This window comes from Thamnophis elegans, chromosome 2 (assembly GCF_009769535.1).
Source record: "Thamnophis elegans isolate rThaEle1 chromosome 2, rThaEle1.pri, whole genome shotgun sequence".
Classification (NCBI taxonomy): domain Eukaryota; kingdom Metazoa; phylum Chordata; class Lepidosauria; order Squamata; family Colubridae; genus Thamnophis; species Thamnophis elegans.
The window spans coordinates 125,929,710-125,952,349 of NC_045542.1; the positions used below are offsets into that span (position 1 = coordinate 125,929,710).

Below are 22,640 nucleotides of genomic sequence, written 5' to 3' on the forward strand. Positions count from 1 at the left end.
TACAGGCGGTCACCAGGAATAAAAACTGACTCAAAGGGACAAAAAAGAAAGGTGTATGGCTGCAATACAATTCTTTGTTTTTGTCTAAAAAAATAAGCTATGGTGATCAAGACACTAGAAACAGGATCTGCCTCCGAGTAAAAATATATTTTGACCATTGGTACTCCCATGGGAGCCATTTCTGAGAATTCATACATGATTCCAAATATTGTATATTAACAGATCTCTAACTAGCAGATTCCTGCTTTTCGTTCTTGTTTTTCTGTAGATTCAGAAACCATGGGAATACTTTTCCTACCTGTATAATTGTGTTGCCACCTTCCAGTAGGGCAATAGCCAACAGGATGCTTTCATGGAAAACTCTATCGCTAGTGGCATTCATGATGAGGTCTATAACTAGATTGGATGCTCCTTCCTTATCCAAGTGACACTGGACTTCTGTCAAACTCATTTCACCACGGTTGGTTGAGCTGGATCCCGACCCACTTCCTACAAAAAGAAAAAAAAAAGAAAAAAAAAAGAAAAATGAAGCTTTTGGGGTTGCTCAGCATTAGAAAATGTGTTGCTTCCCTTCAAGCAATTAAAGCAAGCAAAGTAAGTTTTAGCTGTGAATGTGTTCCCGTTTATTATCTGCTTTGCACTATCATGCTTTGCTCTTTATGGTGTTAGCAAGTGATGGTGCTATTAGAAACGTTGTTTCTTTTTTAATATTCTCTCCAAACTCAAGCTCCTCAAATGTGATAGCATTATAAATAGCAACAATGTTAGAATGGTTTCATAACTATCAGAAAACAATAATAAATTACTAAACCAGGAATAAATTCAACCAACGTAATTCAAACCATTTGAAAAAAGAAGCCTACAAAACCTTTCTAAGAAGGCTAGTTTAGACGCCAATACAAACCAATTATAAATCACCTAGAGAATTTCTATTATTAGGTGCAAGTATAATCACTGTGGTGACACAAACAATATAATTATTCATTTAATTCCCATTCTCCTTTCAATCCTTTAGTTAAGACAATAAAAATAAATGTCATTCAGAATTCAGGATTTACAAAGATTTATTATTTGTACCCATGTGGTCTCCCCAAGTTATCACCTCTTGCTTCATTCTTTAAACCAGAGATATCATGGGACAATTTGCATGCAAATATTGAAAATTATAATCTCTTAGCAGTCCTATATTTTTCCTTAGGTCAGATAGTCTGTCATTATGTATAGTCCTCCTTCAATGATCACATGTTCAGTGACTGTTCTAAATTATGATGTATTTGAAGCTTAAGAACCGTGGTGGTGAAGTTAGAATGTAGTCTTGCAAGCAAACTCTGCCCATAGCCAAAAGTTCAATCCTGACTAGCTCAAGGTTGACTCAGCCTACCATCCTTCCAAAGTCAGTAAAATGAGGACCCAGATTGTTGGGGAAAATATGCTGACTCTATAAACCGCTTAGAAAGGGCTGTAAAGCACTATGAAGCAGTATATAAGCCTATGTGCTATTGCTGTTATGAGCAGTCCTCGGAATTGCCTGCCATCATATAATCATGATTTCATGTAATCATGATTTAGCAACCAGCTCACAATTCCAAATGTATTGTACCCCGTAGTTGTGTGATTGCCATTTACGTCATTCACTGCATCTTCCAACATGCAAAGTCAATAGGGAAGGAGACAGTAAGTTGCAAATGGGAATCACATGACATTGCTCAGGATTTGCTTAACAATGGCAACTAATAAGGCCACAACTGCTGTCGTAAATGCATGTTAGGCACGAAAGCTACACATGAAGGTTCAATTAAACTGATTTATTGCTAAAGTCTATGTACAAAAATCTTCTCAATTAATGGTCAAAACCTGATGGCATATATATTTACCAGCTGTTTTCCCCACAAAAACAACTCTTTGTGCTGCATTGATTTGAGGGCAGGACTGGGCCAAAATCACCCACTCGTGCTAAGGGAGGACTACAATTCACAGCCTCTTGGTTTCTAGCCAAGTACATTACCCACTGCACAAATGGCCTACTTGGTTTTTGTTGTTTCTATCTATTTAATAAATAATCTTTAATAAATAAACCCCTGTGAAAGTGATGGGTGTTTCAAAAATGTGGTCTATAAATAAACAAATAAACAATAAATAAAACCACTTAGTGATTTTAATAAAGAGATGGTACCAAGAAAATTATGAATATCAATAAGTTTCACACTAGTAAAAATGCATGCATAATGAATTGTAAAAAAAAAAAGGGGGGGAGGCTGAATGAACAGACCAATTTCCAATACTTTAATTCAAGAGCCAACTTTCTGAGTGACAGAGAGGTAATAGAGAATGAAAAATATCTGCTGAAACAGCTGCGGAGACTGTCAGCCAGATTAATCTAGCAGTTAAGAGACAGAAGAGCCAACATGGGAGTCTCACAAGTTATCAAGCAGCACTCAAAACAGCCTACCTGCTCCTCCAGGTTTGTTGGGCCCTGCAGGAGATAAAGGTCCATTGCCAAAGCTGGTGAGGCTCTCTCGTCTTCCTCCACTTCTGATGTTCCCGTAGTAACGATTTACCAAAACCTGTCTCAGGGCCTCCCCCTTAATTCAAAGATATTGAAAGACAGAAACACACAATGAATGGAACAAGTGAGCCAAAGTCAACAAAAATAGTAAAACTGGATTTCAGCTGGTCAGAGGCACAACAGAAATAAAACTGGAAAGAAGAGATATGAATGTATAAAAACAACAACAGAAATACAATGTACCTATACCCATTTAGAAATGGTATGTCTAGATCTTCAGATGCATTTATAAATGCTACTAATAAATAGCTTTATACTAAAAAAATAGCATATTCTAATACGAATGAAACATGGAAAAAGCAGTGAAAATTGCATATAGGACACTGCCCTTAAATATTTAGGAAACTAATTATAGTATAGTTAGGGGACACAATTATTGAAAGTATTTGTTATGCAAATTTTCCCTTCTAAGACTTTCAGAAAGGTATTTATTATCATGAAATAAAATATATGTGCATCTATTGCCTTTATTAGTGAAGTAAACTGAATGGGTGTCCTTTATTTTATTTTTAATAGAATTTTTTATTTTTGAATAAACAGACAAAACACAACAAACGCCACAAAAGTATCTTCCATTACAAATTGTAAAAAGTGTGTCAATTGGTTACAAAGAGCTTTCGTGCATCCCTTCCACAGTCATCACCTACAATTCATATCAAGTTAGATATTTTAAATCAAATATATTTATGTCTATATATTACTATCATCATACCTCAATCTTCATATGACTATAAGTTGTTTTTGCATCCCTTTATATAAAATATTCCAAAATTTAAAGCAAAACCACATGATGGCATTCCGTTATCTATTTTCAATATCATCCAGCAACATTACATCTTTATAACACTTTCTAAATAAAAATTAATTATGTTTAATAATAAAGTTTCTAAACCTTTCTTAATCACTGTTTACAATTTATATCCAATTTCCCTTTTATCATGTCAATACAAATATTACATTATTCTCATTATAAATCATTTATTTAACAATATCCATCATCATTTCATTTTTTTGGTCTTAGTTTAACTAAATTTAACTTACTCTTTTTTAATATTATAAGCTTTCATACATAACAGTTTCTAAACTTCCTTTCATGATCACCATTTAGAATTTATACCAAATTTCCTCTTATCAAACCAATACATATGTGTACATTATTATCATTATCAATTATTTATCTAACTATATCCATTATCACCTCATTTTTCACATAATGGTCTAATTTTAACTAAATTTGACTAATAGTTTGTTATTAGTTTTCATATCTCAACCTGTGTCTTTCCAGTAATAGTGCAGTCTGATGTCTTTTGCCATTTGTGGAATTAGTCTTCTTGTTATTTCCTTAATCAAATTTGTCTGGACTTCTCTTTGCAACTTGTTGCTTTTTACATATCTTGTAAAATCTCGAGACCCTCCATCAACTTCTTTAATCAGCTTATCTTTGGTTATCAGTAGTGCTTTTGTCAAAGTTTCTCTCCTTGAATCTATCAATTCTTCTCTTTTTTCTTCTTCTATACCTTGATATCTGGGGTAGAGCTCCTTTCCATCTATTTTCCCTTTCCATGTTCCACTCTTTCCATCTCCAACCACTCAGTTCACTGTCAATATCCACAATTATCTTGCCTCTTTGTTCATTTCTCCCCTGGGTTTTTAGAACTCTAACCTCCACTTTTTCCATTTGCTGGATATCGTCAACTCTTCCATTGAATTTCACTGGATTACAATCCATATTTTCCAATCTCTTCTCAATTCTCCCTGTTGTTTCTAATAATTTTTGACTTTCAAGCATAATCTGTTGTAATGTTATGGTTTCTTTTTGGTGCTCTGCCATTCTTCCAACTAGTAAACACTGCCACTCTAGTTTCGAAACAAGGTTTTGTTTTCCCTTCTCTCCAGCTGCCAAGGAAGCATCCAAAGAGTGTCCTTTATTTTAGAATTTTCTAATTCAGTTATATTAACTTTTAAATCCAGATAATTATAACCTAACATACACACTCTGACTAACAATTTCTTAAATTTCAAAAAGGCGAATCATGAAATGCAAATATTTCAACAGGAAATGTCACATGATAGGAAATGGATACCACTGTCCCTACCTCCTTCTTTCCTACCTTTATATTAATGATTACCATTAATATTAGAACTGTCTACAAATATAACTAAGCAATTAAAGTTTTTAGTATACATTTGTTGCATTCTGAAAAGAAATTTTCCTTTAATTTTCAGCAGCTGCATATGAGGGCAAACAAGTTTTCTTGTTTTACAGAATACTGCAGAGATGGTTGCCATAAAGAGAAGCCCATCCAAATATCTCAACTTAGAGAAGTGATATTAGAAGGAAGTCCAAGCAGGTAAAGTTAACACTGTAAATCTAATAATAAATATTATTTCAGGGCTTTTTTTCTGTCTTATTATTGACTTCTGGGAAAAAAGGAAGAGCTGTTCTCTCCTGTCAGCAATAAACCTGCAGGATAGAATCAGAATCCATTTGTATTTTATTTCATTTTATGCCATATCACCACCATCAGATGAACCACTATTCTTGACACATCCACTCCTGGCACGTTCAGTACTGCTCTAGTGAACAGTTGCTGTGAAAAGTGGAACAGATTAGAATAGTTCAAAGTCCCAATATATCAATTTTGCAAGCGGTGAATATTGGCCACTCTTTTATGAGATAGAAGCACCTTTAACACTGTCTAAATATTCCTAAAGTTTAATTTCATCTAATTTCAAGATAGCATGAAGTAACTTTTTGCAAAAGGTTTTTTTTTAATTTAAGAGTTATACAAAACTCAAATTCATAGAAAATTCTGTATTGAGCAAACCTCTTAAGCATTACTTTGTTACACAACATATCCTTGGAACTGAATCAGCTGCATCCAAATTTCTTGAGGTGTTAAACACATTACCTATGATATCCCTAAATTTGGTCAAGGTGTTCAGTATCTTTAAGAAGTGGAAAATAATAATAAAATAAATAATAGCAGCAGTAAACAGCCTGGAAATAACTTTATTTTTGTATCCACATGAAGTAATTATTTCCATGTGCTTTGAACATTTAAGATATTAAAGTATACACTACTTAAAAATGCCCTATGTACATAGTTTCTTAAGAGAGCACAGAAATGAATATTAATAATTTTCTGCAAATAAAAATCACTTTTGTATCTTTCATTTTTATGTACATGTCCTGTTTACAGGAACAGATAACAGATCTCTCAGAGTCTGTACTGGTTTTACCATGATTAAAGATAACTATATCAAGGATTACAGGAAGCATTTCCTCAAACATTAAGAAGGTAATATGAATTTTGACTTCAGCAAGAGATCTTATTCACACAATCTAGTGACTCCAATGAGAAAGAAGTGTCACTCAGATTGAATTTGGTTTGCCTGCACTTCACATAATTGCCCTTGAAAAACTTGAACAATATTTGAGTCAGTTTTATCAGGTAGAAAGAATTTTAGCTGTTACCTGAGCTGTGTTTGACCAAGGGACAATGCTCTAGTAGGTTTTTCATGAACTATGTTAGTGACATTTAAATATGCCTTATTAAAGCAAACTTTTCAGTATCATGCCTTCAGATATACCGAACTTTCACTCCTATAATTGTGTGTGTGTGTTTAATTAGACAATACTAGTATCAGCTGTAAACAGTATTAATGTAAGAATAGAACATGATTACACATATCAAATCTGAGCTGAACAATAATAATTTCCGGCCTGATAAAAGTTAAATTCAACTAACAATGGTTGCATGCAGTTTGGGTTACATACAACAAAATAAAGAATCTACCTACCTATCAATCTATCTATCTACTGAGATCAATTGTTTCATTTATATAACTTGAAAACAACAAAATCAAGCAAATTAATTGCACTTCAACCAATAAAATTCTTTCTGCTTCAAAGAAAGCTACAGTAGTTGTTACTAGTAGCAACAATAATATCATTACATAGTTTTAGATATACATTGAAATTAATCTTAATTCTCATCTTCACAGAAAAAAAGAAAGCACTCATGATAATTAGATCTAGGTGTCTGTGTTATTCCCCAAAAAAGTAATTGTCCTGGGAAATGCAATATTTGTAAATGAAAGCTATTACTTTTATATACTTTCTGAAATTAGTGATATGTAAAAGAATTGTACACTTTATACTGCTACAATACATCTTCAGTATGATAAGAGCCATTCAGTTTGTAAAGATATTTTCGTTTCTATTTCTCTGTGCAATAGATATTATTTGATTGATTGATTGATTGATTATCAAACCACACATCCTCCTCACAGAGATTCTGTGCCATGCTCAACTGATAGAAAAAGAAAAGAAATCCTGGTTTACTAAGGTGCTAATCATTCAGAGTTAAATGGAATGTTGCTTTTACCACAGTATTTCTCTCTTAATTCATTCATTGAAATCTAATGTTAATTCATTCATTGAAATCTAAAGCAACAATGCATCACCAAATACTTCAGCAGCCCATAGATTTTAGGATTGACTTGTTTTTCAATATCATATGAAGCAAATCAGGAATCAACAAATCTTGCACGTAAAAATCAGTAGTAGTAACATATTTAAGATAGGAAGAGAGAATATTATTTAACAACCTATATAACAACTTCCAAATGCTCAATTTATGCTTTAAAAACTGATTAAAGCCTCTTTTGTTTTCATAACATTTTGAGGGAAAAATTCTTTCTTTACATATTATTTTCCTTAATTAAAATAAATACATAAAAAAACTAAGCCCTTCTGCAATTCACATCCATCATATTCATCTTTAATCCACTGCTGAAGATACATACCCTTTTTTGATCTTCAAGTTGTCTCTCTGGTAGACTTTGATCAAGCTCCTGGCGAGTATGGAGAAATTTTTTTAAAGATTGGTACTACAGAGATTCTAAATAAATTTAAAATAAACAAGTATTGCCCTTATACAATGATTTATATCACTCAGAGAACTACAGGAGGTTAAATCATGTGATTAAAAAAATGCAGGGGTGGGCAATCTGCAGCCCGCAGATCCCAACTGCCACCACACAACTCAAAAAAATGTGGCCACATTTGAGCAGAAATTTTTTTCAGGATAAAAGTGGAAATTGGTATCTTATGCCTAAGGAAATCCAGATATAGTTTTATCCTTAAAAATATCCTTAAAATTCTCACCAAAAGATCCACTTTTTTTTCATCTTTCATGCCTCTTGGGGACATCACTAGGTCTCTGCGGATCTTGGGAGACCAGCATGGGGGTGGGGGGATTGGTTTAAACTCAAGGATTGCCCACTCCTGATCTACTGAAAGTTTTCATCATTTAACTTTGGTAATGTTAATATTTGCATTCATGGTTTGTTTTCTGCTTTGCATAATAAATACAGACTTATGTAATATTAGAAAATGCAAAAAAATAACAATATTGGCTGTCACCATGCAAACACATATTTTACACTGAACACACTGAACTTTACATACAATTCACTTTACTTAAAATATTTCCAAACATGGAAAAACATTTATTTTCTGCCTGAAGAGATATCCTCCCTTCATCATAACTTTTTTTCCCTAGATATGGTAATTTTTGTGTTGTCTTGATTACCTTTTGAAAGATTCTTCAGGGTGAATGATTTTTTTAAAAAGACAATGCTAAAATTATGGCTTAATAGTCAGCGCACGAGGTATAGTAAAGCTTTGATGTATAGGAATTAGAAGATGATCAGGCTCAGAACTGATACATAAGAGTTTTATTGTTGCAAAGATGTTACATATGTATGGGACATTTGCCTGATACAAAAATATAATTATATAGAAATCATATAAAATAAAGAACCCAGGATTTAAGTCATCTTATTTTTCCTGGTCAATGAATTGTTGATTGTTCTTTTCCTAAACTTCACATTTATTTTGTCCATATAATAATTTTGTTTGGCCTCCTTGTCTATTTTTTCTTTTATTTCCCCACTGGAACTAGAAACCCCACATGGATTTCCTATTCCTACTCTCTAATCAGGAGGAAATGAAAGAAATTATATTTTTCCATTTCTACATTATGGTCCCCCTGGGTCTTTGACATAAATTAGGGATGATTCCTTTATTTTGAGGTATTCTACTCTGTCTTCCTCCAATAGGAAAAAATAGATGTAGGTGGAGATTAATCTCTTACATTTGTCAGTACTCCATCTATTCCAAAACTCTCCTCTGCAACTTTCTCCCTAACCCAAATCCACTTCCCTTTCATCTAAGAATCAGAATTCCTGGGAGGCACTGAAGACAGAACTTGTGTCCAGTTAGGTGATTTGGCCATTAAGGTGCTGCAAATACTACTGTCAGGTGAGACAATGGGGATATGTGTCTTCTGCTGCTTCCCATGATCTTCCCATATCTGCATAGCCCTTTATTAATAGTAGTGACAAAAGCTATCGAAGACAGCAGAGCATTTGTAGGAACTCATGACATGATCCAATTGATTTTTGAAGTGGTTCTGGCTGGCTTCCCATGAGAAAATGAGAGAGGTCTGGAATGGAAGGGATTCAGGAGAAGAGGTGGTAGCTACTAAGGGTAGCTTAAAATGAAGCGATGTAGTGATGCAGGGGTTGGAATGCAGTACTGCAGGGTAACTGCTGACTATCATCAGTTTGTATTTAGCAGTCCAGGTTGACTTAGCCTTTCATCCTTCTGAGGTTGGTAAGATGAGGACCCTAATCGTTGGGGGCAATATGCTGACTCTGTAAACCACTTAGAGGGGACTATAAAGCACTGTGAAGTGGTATATAAATCTAAGTGCTATTGCTATTAAAATGTAGACATCAGAATCAGGAAATATGAAGAAGTTATTATAAGCAAATTCAGACTCACATAAAAGATGAGATCAATTGTTCTATTGGTAATAAACTTACCCATGGAAGTATTGTTCTAAAGTGGGCATTAGCCTCCTCTCTTTTACTATGTAACCTTTGTCAATGAGCAGAAGATATGTTGTTAGTTCAAAAGAGAACATAAAAATTCCAAAAACATACCAGAAGAGAACTTCTATCGTAAATGAGGTTGTGATGAAACCTATAGTTTAAAAAAACCCCATGCTGAATAGTAATCAGATGAGCTGTCCCAGGAGCAAAAGAGAAAGATGAAAGGAACTAACTTTACAGTCAGATAAGAAGCTTCGCAGGGCAACATGTTTGATAAGAAGAAACATGAGCCTACGAGATCATAAAAAGTCATGACAAAGGAGACAAGAATTTCAAATAGTCAAATATTCCATTGGCCAGATGTCATGGGAAAAGCTGAAAAAGTTTTTGTTTCAACAGAAGGAGCAAATTGTTAAAGTAATAAAGGTGAGCTAAAAATAAAACGAAATTCTGGCACAGATTTCCCCATTCCTAAGAAAAAAGATGGAGACAAAAAGAAGTTCCATGAAGGCAATCTATCCCAGCCCATGCATATGGCTCTTGCTCCCAATGAGTATAGATTGAATCAGGCACAGAAAGAACTTCCTTTCTGTGTCCCTCCTGCCTCATTGTTCCAATGGTTAATAGGCATTTATAAAAACACTGTATAGCAGAGGGTCTAGACTGCAATGTGCAGTATGCTATTTGAAACTTCTCTTCAGTGGCCCTAATGATAAGCAGCGTATGGACTGGTTATGATTTTTCAACACTGGTACACCCATTCAATGGTCAACTTATTGTGGAGGTTTCTACCTAACTGCTGGAAAATTGGTCAATTATTGATGTTTTCTGGTCCAACTGGATAGCAACTTGGTTCTGGAGCAAAGAACTTGATCCACAGCAAACAGCATTGCAGTAATGTTTGCGTAAAGTGTTTACTCTCCTGGCTGAAGCATTTTCCTCCTGAGATGAAAAGCATGCAGGTCTTGCTGCCCAACTTCAAATCCAAAATAGCTATAATTTTCTTCTCTCTAGAAACACAATACTACATCCAGGAACCTAATCCCAATCAAGGCTTAGAGGTAAGATTTATTGCAAACAAGATGCGAGGCAGAACAGCTGTCTACTGCAGAACTCAGAAAGCGAGGCCTATAAATAAGCTTTTAGCAGCCTTAAGATTTAAGTCTGAAGCCTCTTCCTCCTTTCTGGTCAATATACTCTTGACTGCTCATTTCCCCGGCTTCAGACCAGATCTACCTATTTTGGGTTAGTAGCTTCAACAGTTTTGAAGCAGCCTGAGAATGTCTGTTTTCTGATGCATTTACAACTATATACTGTATCTAGAGAGTATCAGTTTAGGGAAAGCTCATTTAAGCTATTTTCAATTTTGCTATACGTCTTTTGGGGGAAAGCAGTTAGTTTAATACTGACAGCCAATTTTATTTTTAACTTTCTGAAGGACCACACTTAAACCTGAGACTTGTTGTCTGTCATGTATCTAACATTAAATATAATTTAATGTATGTCTGAATCAGAAACAGAATTTCAAATGGAATTTTAGAGAATATTTCAGGCTTTTGGAAAAAATCATTGATAATCTAGAAGTAAAAGTGAATGTGAATATCATTGTATTATTATTTAACACAAATTAGAATCTCTAGAAAACAAAAACAAGAAGGGTTTATACATTTGTAGCTATGGTACATTTCTTTAAAGTGAAAGAATGAAAGATCATGTTCTGAATCTGGTCAAGAGTCTCTCTGGTCAATATTTTAGAAAATATGTGTGTTCAAGGATGATAAGGGCTCTGCAGAGAGAAAAAAATCAGTATGTTTAGTAGAGTTAATTATGTTTATAAACTTGCAGTAATATGTGTTCTTGAACTAAATACACTGACATGTCCCCCTGACTACAAAATTAAAAGATGGGGTAAATATATTAGCTGTCTCTATTGCACATAAAGAGGGACGAAGTGGCTCATACTCTGAGCTTGTCAATCAGAAAGGTCGGCAATTTGGCGGTTCAAATCTCTAGTGCTACATAATGGAGTGAACTCCCATTAATTGTCTCAGTTTCTGACAACCTAGCAGATCGAAAACATTTAAAAATGCAAGTAGAAAAATAGGAAACACCTTTGGTGGGAAGGCGACAGCATTCCGTGTACCTTCGGCATTTAGTCACGCTGGCCACATGACCATGGAGGCATCATCAGACAGTGCTGGCTCTTCAGCTTAGAAACTGAGATGATTACCACCCCCTAGAGTCAGGAATAACTAGCACATATGTGCAAGGGGAACTTTTATTTTATTGCACATAGATATTCGATAGCACCTGCTAACTTGCAATATTTTTTTTCAATACCTACAAAGATCAGAATTGTGCAAGCCATTATATTCTCCATGATCCTCTATAGAAGTAAAAGACTTTATAGGAGAAAAATAAGAAGGATATTGATGTCTTTAAATGATAATTGTTTTCTAATACTTGAAGGGCTGTCACAAAGAAGAGGGGTTGGCCTATTCTCTAAGGCACCAGAGGGCAGGACAAGAAATAATGGGTGAAAGTTTGTTAAAAGACATATCCAATCTAGAAGTAAGGAGATTTTTTTCTGACAGGAGAACAAATAATCAACAGAATAGCATGCTTCCTGTGGTTGTGGGTGCTTCATCATTGGAGATTTTCAAAAACAGACTGGACAATCATTTGACTGGGATGGTATATGGTATCTGCCCTGAACAGGGGCTGGCCTAGCAGATTTCCAAGGTTTCTTCCAGCCCTATGATGTTATAATTCCCGAGTACACCATGGACAGCCAAAAATCCAAACTGATAAATCATTGAACAAACAACCAAGCTAAAATTATCCTATTCCAGACACATTATGCAAACATCCAGCTTTCTGGAATAAGCTCTAATGCTGGGAAATTGGAAGGAAATAGAAGACAACAAACCAGCAAAAAGGTAATGGATTCAATTATAGTGGCAATGAGTATACATCTTGAAAGAAAGGGTTAGAGATAGATCTCTATGGTCACTAAGAGTTGAAAAAGGACTTTATGGTCAATTAATTCTTTTTTTAAACTCCAAATTCCTAACTGAAAGATTATGATACATTCAGGGTGAAAATTTTGATAAACCAAAATAAATCTGAAGTGGTACTTTTGATAAGTAAATACACAAACACACACTTACATGCACGAAGGTTTAAATTTATAATTTTATCACTGCATAATTACTTTGCAATGATTTTACACTTTTAAAATAATGCACATTAATTTTAATTCATTAATTTTAGTGGTCATCTCCATGTTAAATTCAAATACTAAGAGAAAAAACATATAAGGGTCACTGAATAATATCTAACATTTAGTTTAAAATTTCAAACATCCCAAAACACAGATCTATCCTCAACCACAGCTATTCTCAAAATCACCAATATTTCTACATTTTACAAATATAGGTGAATAAGTGACACACCTCTATATCGTTTTCCATTTCAGGTGATTTAGGCAGCTATTTAAAAGCAAATATTAAAACAGAAAACTTTACATTTAAATGCATGGCTAAGACACACAAGTGAAGATAAGTAACATTAAACAATAACAACAGTACAGTGCTGATATGACTAATGTACATAAAAAATTAAAACATACAAGGTATAAGTAGTTATATCCCTCTTTTGAATGATACTCTATCAAGAAAATCCTATACCTACAGGTGTACATATGTAAGCACAAAATAGTTTGGAAAAATACTGTATAGATTGAGACAACTTACAAACACACTCAGTGAATAAATGAATGTGCCAAAAAACCCTCATATTAAAGTAATTTAGAAAGAAAGTTTTTAGACGGGAGGAACCACAAATTATCCTTTTTTCAATGGTGAACACCCTCCAGTAATTAAATGAATCTAATTTGAAACAATGCACAGGATTAACAATTAACAGTAACAGAGTTATATTCAGCAGGTTCTGGCAAGTTCTGGAGCGGAAATTTTGAGTAGTTCAGAGAACCGGTAAATACCACCTCTGACTGGCCCTGCCCCCAGCTATTTCTCTGCCTCCCGAGCTGATCGGGAGGAAATGGGGAATTTGCAGTAACCTTCCCCTGCCATGACCACCAAGCCACACCCACCAAGTCACACCCACAGAACTGGTAGTCAAAATTTTTGAACCCCACCACTGATGTGAATGAAAAAATAGTTTTATTCCCAATTAGTTAAATTTTGAAATAATTTCTAACTAAATGTGTCAATATACACATTTGGAATGGAATTTTTGTCTGTAAACCAGTAGAATCTAGGAAAAGGGAAATATATAAGTAAAATTACCAAATATTAAATGTGATAAACTTGTTTAAGAGCCAAGGTGGCGCAGTGGTTAAATGCAGCACTGCAGGCTACTGCTAGATCAGCAGGTCAGCGGTTCAAATCTCACCGGCTCAGGGTTGACTCAGCCTTCCATCCTTCCGAGGTGGGTAAAATGAGGACCCAGATTGTTGGGGGCAATATGCTGACTCTCTGTAAACCGCTTAGAGAGGCCTGAAAGGCCTATGAAGCGGTATATAAGTCTACTGCTATTGCTATTGCTATTGCTATTGTTTAGACTATCAGTATTGTACCTATTATATAATAATCTACATTATTATGTAGATTTTACAAACACACACACAGAGTCATCAAATAGATTTTAATTATTTAACTTTTAGATTTATGCCCTGTTTTTCCTGTAGCACTTGATGGGAGGCTATTTTACATTCTTTTCCTCCCAGTATCCACCATAATAATAACCATGTCAAATAAAATGGGTGAGAGAGAATGACTAGCCCAAAATCATCCAGTGAAATTTCTCTAGCTGAAAATGAGTTTGAACTACCAAATTCTAGTTCAACATCTTATGGTATAGGTAGTCCTCAACTTACAACAGTTTGCTTTGTGACTATTCGAAGTTACGACGGCACTGAAAAAAGTGACTTAGGACTGCTTTTCACATTTATGATGGTTGCCACATCCACTGGTTATGTGCTCAAATTCAGGCGCTTGGCAATTGACATGTATTTATCACGGCTGCAGTGTAGGGCAGTCATGTGATCACGTTTTGAAAACTTCCGACAAGCAAATTCAATGGGGAAGCCGGATTCACTGAACAACTGTGTTACTAACTTAACATTGTAATTCACTTAACAAGTGGTTAGAATGCAGTACTGCAGGCTACTTCTGCTGACTGCCAGCTAACTGCAATTTGACAGTTCCAATCTCGCCAGGCTCAGGGCTGACTCAGCCTTCCATCCTTCTGAGGTCAGTAAAATGAGGACCCAGATTGTTGGGAGCAATATGCTGACTCTATAAACCACTTGGGGCTGTAAAGCACTGTGAAGCGGTATATAAGTTTAAGTGCTATTGCTATTATAAAATGGGGCAAAACTCCCTTAACTGTCTTGGTTAGCAACAGAAACATTGGGCTCGATTGTGGCTGTAAGTCAAGAACTAATTGCACCACACTAGCTCTCCACATTATTAAATAACATAGTTGCAGCCATTTTTGTAGGTAATGAAGGCCTCGTAAATCATTTCAGAGCAGTGTTTGTCTTACAGTCTCATAGCCATCTCAACAAAACAAGACACCCCTGTGTTGTTATGCAGAAATTTATCATTAGTGTTCAGGGACAAATGCTTTCACGTGGTCTTCTAGCTGAACAAGTAATTCACATTAATGTAGTTCCCATAACAGCTGGGAAACAATCCAATGAATGTCTGACAGACCTCTGCTAATTATGTGATATATACTTTCAAGTAGAAGATGACAGACTGTGTTTAAAACATGTTATGGTAGAGAGACAAGACATGCTGGACAAGAATGAGGGGGATCTGAAAGGGGGTTTAAAAATGACAGGCTACAAGAATGATATGGGGAAAAATGCTACACTGGATATACAAATGAAAGCAGCTGATATCTTAGTAATTAAAAAGGGATATATAAATAACACCCCCCCCCAAAATAAATAAATACCTGTATATATTTTTTATATTGGATTTTGAAAATACACTGGTTAAAGTTTTAAAGATATTTTTTGAGAAGGGACAAAGAACGAATGAAAATAAATTAAATTTATTTAGGCATTATTTGAAGACTTTAAAGATCAAGATTATTAAAAGCAAAAGGAAGGAATCTAAATTTGATTTATTTGCTCAAAGTTAAAATAGATATGTTTTTAATTCTGGCAACATTCAATGAATTGCCAGAATTAATGAATGAAGCCCCTCCCACCCCATTTTATTACTCCATTATTTGCTGTATATTTTTACATAACATTTCTTCTTTGTTACTTGTTACTAGGTACTCCTGAATTAACCTTAATTTTATCTTAATTAGGTTCATATTACTCTTAACCTTGAAGTCCTTGATGCTCTGTGAGCTGGGTAGTTTTCTTGCAGACATTTTACTACCAAATTAGGTAACATTATCAATAAAGTGAAATGTAATGAAAGGGTAATGTGTAATGCAATATCTGCAAGAAAATAGCCAAGCTCAAAGAGCATCAAGGATCCACACTTCATCCCTGAGCTACAAATATTATCTTTCATTAGTACTCTTAACTTTGTATTTCTGAACAAAACTAGATATGCTTAATTGCCTAAACATGATTAGTTCAACCCAGATAGCCTCTCTCACTCCTTCCAGTCAATTAAGATAGGTGTAGAAAACAATTCCCAATGGTTCAGCCATTCTGATTCAGAATGGCTGAATAGCCAGAATGGCCAATGGTTAGAATGCGGTATTGCAGGCTGAATCTGCCCACTGCCAGGAGTTTGATCCTGACCATCTCCAGGTTGATTCAGCTTTCCATCCTTCTAAGTTCGGTAAAATGAAGGCCCAGATTGTTGGGGACAAACAACCTCGACAGTGGTATAAAGCACCATGAAGGGCTACGGTATATAAGTCTAAGAACTATTGCTAAGAGCTAATAAGGAATTCTGGGAATTCAACAACATCTCAAACATGTCATCCATCTCAATTTAGAAGACCATCAATGTATTCATTCTTGAACAAAAGCAACCTGAATGAATTTGGTTGACTCTCTCATCACAATTTCAGATAAAAATAAGTTCTTTTACAAAGGTAGTAGTATTAGTTTAAATTAATACATAAAATTAATTTATGTATATAAATATGTATGTATGTATGTATTATGTATGTATGTATGTATATATGTTTGTTTGTTTTCGTAGATTTTCACCGGTGCCGGTATGCTGGTCCAAAACCTAGCCTGAAGATGGCGAGTGAGACCTCACTGAAATGTTGCCAAGACAATCTCAATCTTACACAGGAAAAGACCCGAATACAACAAGACCAGCATGTACGTTGTTCTTTTGTGTTGAAATGACCTAGAAAGCCAAGGAGTCTACGAAATACCATGCAAAAACTGCCCTGCCACATACAATTAGTCAAACTAATAGGAGAATAAATGCACGCATCGCAAAACACAAGAACGCAGTAAGAAAAAAAGAAAAAAAACTTCCTCCCTTTTCCAGCACTTTAAAGCAACAGGACATGAAATTGATTTTGAAGGAACCAAATTAATCTCCAAAACTGAACACTTCAACAAGAGAATAATTATGGAAGCCATCGAAATAGAAAAACACCCCCACAACATGAATAAACGTGATAATACCTCCCTCCTACCAGACATCTGGAAACCAGCCCTAGTCAACAAATGAGGCCCACATCCAAATTAAAATATAAACAATGTATGAATTGATTTGCTAAAATACAGAGTTTTTAATTAGTCATTTCCCTCATTTCCTCTGCAGTTCTATGAAAGAAATGTAAGAATTTCCCGCTATTTAAATACAACTACAAATATTTCCCAATTAATGGAACAACCTTCATCTAGAGATCATGCTAGAACTAAATTTGATATCCTTCCAAAAAACTGCCAACAGAGTTTATATTATAGAGCTTTTGAGAGATGGTATTGCCCAAGGTGAGTTGACACCTTGTATTGTAATGTTTACTGCTGTTTAATTTAATTTTTTATGTTGAGTTTGCATTGTGGTTTTCAACTTTTTGCAACATTCATACAAAGATTTTCCCTCCTGCAAAAGCAAAGAATGAAATGCTGACCATCAATTTAATAATATAAGTTATTAAGCATACAGCTTGTGAAGCTATGGTACAAGTTTGCTTTAAAATAAGAATTTTCAAATTTTGTGGAACTGGGATCCCTAAAATGATACATGGCTTTGTATGACAGACCCCAGAAATAATACAAATGCTTTCACTGGGGTTAGGCCTATATGATAGGAAATAAAGCATCACTTTCTTCTAATACTGTATATACTCGAGTATAAGCCTAGTTTTTCAGCCCACTTTTTGGGCTGAAAAAAGCCGCCTCGGCTTATACTCGAGTCAGTGAAAAATTTGCCCGAAATGGAGGAGAAAAAGGGGCGGGGCCATGCCGCTGGGTGACACTCGTGAATGGCCCAGTGCCCCTGTGAGTTTCCCCTCCCTCTGTGTCAGTTTGCCGCGCAGCGCGCACCGCACCATCCCCCCTCCTCAGGTTCTAATGTAATGCAGGTCTGTCTTACGATTCCCCTTCCTCCCCCTCCTGCCGCTCTGCAACAATGTCCCACCTCCTCCTTGTTATGGCAAGCAGCCACATAGCGATGTCCCACCTCCTCTGGTACAGTGATCCAATGATAGGAATCACTGTGCCGTGTGTCATAGGAGGCGGGACATCGCTCCCGCGGCTGCACGGGACATCATCATCACAGCGGGACATCAGCATCATGAGGTGAGTGAAGTATTTCATTGAATACACCGCTAGTTTACTGTTTTTCTTTGAAATAAATATTCAAAAACATTATTGGTATCTATTTTTATTTTTGAAATTTACCGGTAGCTGCTGCATTTCCCACCCTAGGCTTATACTCGAGTCAATAACTTTTCCAGTTTTTTGTGGTAAAATTAGGTGCCTCGGCTTATATTCGGGTCGGCCTATACTCGAGTATATACGGTAAATAATACTAACCTATAATCACTAGTTCTCTAATTTTGCGGTTCCGCAACTGTCCGTAGGGCTTTGCGTGAGCAAAATAAAGAGGAAAGACCTGAGTATTTCTGGAGTGCCTGTTGCTTTGCTAGTCCAATTAATTTTTAAACAAAACTAGAACCTCCAAATTTGCAAAACTTCCTCCAGGGTTTCTCAATTCATGGTTTGAGAACTGCTAAAATATGTGGAAAATGTTTAAAAATTCATCTCTCTAAATCTGCCTCAAAGTATTAGAATATTTCACCTTCAATCTGTGTACCCATGCAGTTTTACTTGGACCTGGCTATACAAATACAAGGTAATCAAAGCCTGATGCATTCTTCTTTAATTTAGGATGACCTTTAGAATAAGAACAGTATATTCAGTGCAATTTGAATAGCACACCTGGAGTTATTCCCATGGTCACTTTGTGGTTCTGGCCAGCTTCCTTAAAGTATTGGTACCCAGCAAGGTTGCAACTTATGTAGGGCTTATCTTATTTTCATCCTGTTACTAATATATGTGTATTGCCTTTCTGCCTCCATATTGGATGGTGGCGTATAATAACTATACAGTTAAAGCAACTAAAATCAGGGGTGTCAAACTCAAGGCCAGCGGGCCAAATCCAAATGCTTAAATCTGCTCCCGGGGCCAGCCTAGAAATAGCAAATGACCGGTCCACGGTGCCCCATTTTCTGCCTGGATGACATACAGCAGCAGTTTGCAGGCCAAAACCGGGCGCAGAGGGAGGGAAGGAAATGTGTTGCCCTCAAACCCCATTTTGGCTAGCAAAGTGCTGCAGGAAGCTGTTCAGACAGGAAATGGAGTGTGGGGGCCATGTGCGGCCTCCCGCACCCCATTTTGGCCATCAGGGTACTGCAGGAAGCCTCTGTCCCATCTCTCCACCCCCACACCCGGGGCGGCCTGTGGAGAACTACAATGCTGATCCATCCCTCTAAGAAATCCAGTTTGACAACCCTGAAGTAAAACGTTTGAAAGGTCAAGTTAAAAGAGATGAATTACATCTTTTCTTACAAATCATTAGAGAGGAAGCCCCTAAAGTAGGCAGGCCTTAAGCAATTTACATCTAAAACTGGCTGCTTCATTTGAGGGTGGAAAAAAAACTGGGCAATCACTACGTGTCTTTCAGCATTGGTGAATACTACTGTGAACTGCTTTGCAAACTTTGGTTTTTTTTAAAAAAAATTAAATACGCATGTTAAGACTCGGTGTGCCTGCCGGAAATGGAGAAAAATATACAACGAAACTCTTCGTCTCGATCTGAGGTGCATTTCTTTTTCTTTTCTTCTCATTCGGGGAGCAAGGAATAAGGAAACTTCCCTACGTGAAAGAACTGCAGTCAAAATCACCAGCAAAAATGTCCCTTTATACCTTCTCCTTAGTGAGAGTTTTCTTGGTTACCATAATTTATTCTGGCAGGACTGTCTTCTACAGGTACAAGGATAGAACAGTTTATTTGTCTGCAGAGGAGGATAACATCTATGCTGCAATCCACTGTTTTCAGGTGTAGGAAGTTATCACCCAGCCCTCTCCCAGAAAAATGAAATATCCTAGGAAATATTGAAAAGGCAGAATATTTCTCTGGATGTAAAAAGGAAGAAACATGTTTTATAAAGAGAGAATAGCTCCCTGTAGCTTCCTGCCTCCACCCACTTTGTCAATGGGACATTAAAGTGGCCAAGCCAGTCCCTTTACATAATAAAGAGTTCTCCCCTTCCGCTCCAGGGCGATGGGATTAAGGCATGATAATATGGGCCCTTTACCCAACTCACCACATGACATCTGAGAACTCAACCAAACCTGGATTCAAAACACAGCCTAGAGAGTTGACCTGCATGGGCCCATGGGACAACCAATCAGAATACAAGCTCAAGATCAAAGGCCAGAGAGGGCATAAAACCAGGGACTCAGCTTTTCTTCCTCCCTTCTCCACCAACATTGAAGCATGTGATCACCTTTTCTGCTCAGGATTCAAGCCATGTGGTGCTGTCCACCATTAAAACCATCTTTCCAAGCAGCCTCCATGTCTCCAGTGTCTTTTGCCCCACTTGGAACCGAACCCAGAAGGACATTTCTTCCAACACAAGAAAAATCAATCTGGGTATATTTTACCCTAAAATATTTCTCCTAAAAAAATTCCTCCTGCTTCCTAAGATTTTTACTCAGTACAATCTTTTTATTTCATACAAACATGGATGCAGTGTGTGTGTGTGTGTGTGTGTTCTCCTCTGATAAGCAGGTTTTTGCATATGCACTAAAGGGATATCAAAGCTTTGGGTCCAGCTCTTTCTATGTTTCTTTAGCTTGTACTAGCCTTTTTATTTATTTATTAAAAAAAAAATTAACATCCACTCAGACGCAGTATCTGCCAGTGCAGTCTGGGATACTGACAGCCACAGTCTGGACTGAACAGTAAACAGCTCCACCACATTCTATTGGCAATTACTGCTGAAGGTCACACATCAGCAGAGAGACTAAATTCCAGGAAGGAAAAAAAAAAAGCTGCCTCTTATGTAACTGCTGCCTGGCAGATGTCCAACACAGCAGTTCACTGCAATGTAGGAGGAAAGGAGGGAGGGAGGGAAAGCAAAGTAGGACATCTCTCAGTTTCTTCAGCATCATTAGGGTGCCCCCTTCTGGCTAAGTTTAAGTGTTACAGTGAACTAGTGTGTGGTGAATGCCATTTTTATAAACAAGGTCTTTCTAAATAAATGAATAAAAACAGGCTACCTGGGATAAGCACGAGGAGGGCAATGATGACTCTATCATAGTTGTACTCTTGATGTGATGGGCGTGACACTGCAGCTATGCAATCTAGTTCAAGACCACAACAATATTGAACATAAGTAGGTATTTTTTTTAAAAAAAAAATCCATATATAGATTAAAAGGCTGGTTATGAAGAAGAGAAAGGTTTGGCTAATACGTTTTCTTTTTCTCTTTCTGAAAGAGTCATAAATTTCTTGTTTGGAACAACATGTAATTTCCAAACATCCTTTACTAAGTAAGTTGGTGTGAGAGACTGGGAAAAATAGTATCTTATTTAATACTTTTTTTTTGGTATTTAAGAATTCTTGAAACATTCAGATGAATAAAATTCAGCTATTTGTTCAGGAGCTGTGTTTGAAAAGTATTGTATTTATATATCTTGACCAGTTCTAAGAATGAAATTAAATATTTCTGCCCTGATTTTTTTCTTAAAGAGTTACTGTATTTTAGGGTTTTTTTTATATTTTTCGGTCACAGACCAGTTTGGTTTAACGATAAATTTATCCAGAGCATTTCAGTATGCACTTTACTTTTAAAGTACCATTTTTAACAAAATGGTTACAAATAGCCGACTTTATCTCTAATTCCTCTTGAAGAAACACAACTTTTGCAGAAACATGCATCACAATCACAAGCGTGTTTTTCCTCTGGAAGAACTGTAAATTTCTTATTCTTCTCCTCAATAGTAGAAACTGACTGGACATAGAATATGAGTTTAAAAAAGGCATTTCTTTCTTTGTGCCATGTGTTTGTAAATTGGCTGGTGGAAAAAGAAAACACCACGCTTCCTCAGAAAAGTTTCAGGGAATGCAAACTCCTGCCAGAAGACACTTTTAATAAACAGATAGTGTTCATTCCCCTATATTTATAAACACACCTGCTGCTAGCGTGAAATCCTTCCACTGAAATCAGCCAACAGAGTTTTCACTGCTAATCGAGGGCTAAATTCTAAACTGGGCTTGATCTCAATCCTGATTTAATGCGAAGCCAGTCAGAATGTGTGAAAGCATTTCATTTGACAGAAAATCTAAGTAAAAACAAGCAGCCTAAGTTCCATATATATGTTCACAGGTTTGGAATATAGCAGTGAAAGGGCTAACTTTTTCTGGAGTGAGTGCCCAAAGTGTGCATGTGTGTGTGTGAGTGTGTGTGGGTGCACCCAAACCTCCCAAATGCAACGTGCGCACACCCACCCACCCAGGGGTGGGTTTCTTGCCCTGTTCCAACCGGTTCGGTTGGAACGGGGCTGGCGGCGTCCTCGCGCACGCATGGGGTGCGCACGTGCACGCGTGTGGCGCACGCATGCATACTAGCTTCTGTGCGATGCTCCAGCTGCTCCTGGAGGATCGCGCATGCGCTGTATGTGTCC

At 36.4% G+C, this 22,640-nt stretch overlaps 1 protein-coding gene across 1 annotated transcript in view; it reads right to left on the bottom strand.

The window, feature by feature from the left end:
- The window catches only part of ITPR1 (inositol 1,4,5-trisphosphate receptor type 1), a 264,200-nt gene that overhangs the window by 67,704 nt on the left and 173,856 nt on the right, over positions 1 to 22,640 (bottom strand). The window contains exons 38-39 of the mRNA XM_032210776.1: positions 2,450 to 2,582; positions 299 to 489 (exon numbers count right to left, since the gene is read on the bottom strand). Coding sequence (XP_032066667.1) covers positions 299 to 489; positions 2,450 to 2,582 — 324 coding nt within the window. The remainder of the gene's footprint in view (positions 1 to 298; positions 490 to 2,449; positions 2,583 to 22,640) is intronic.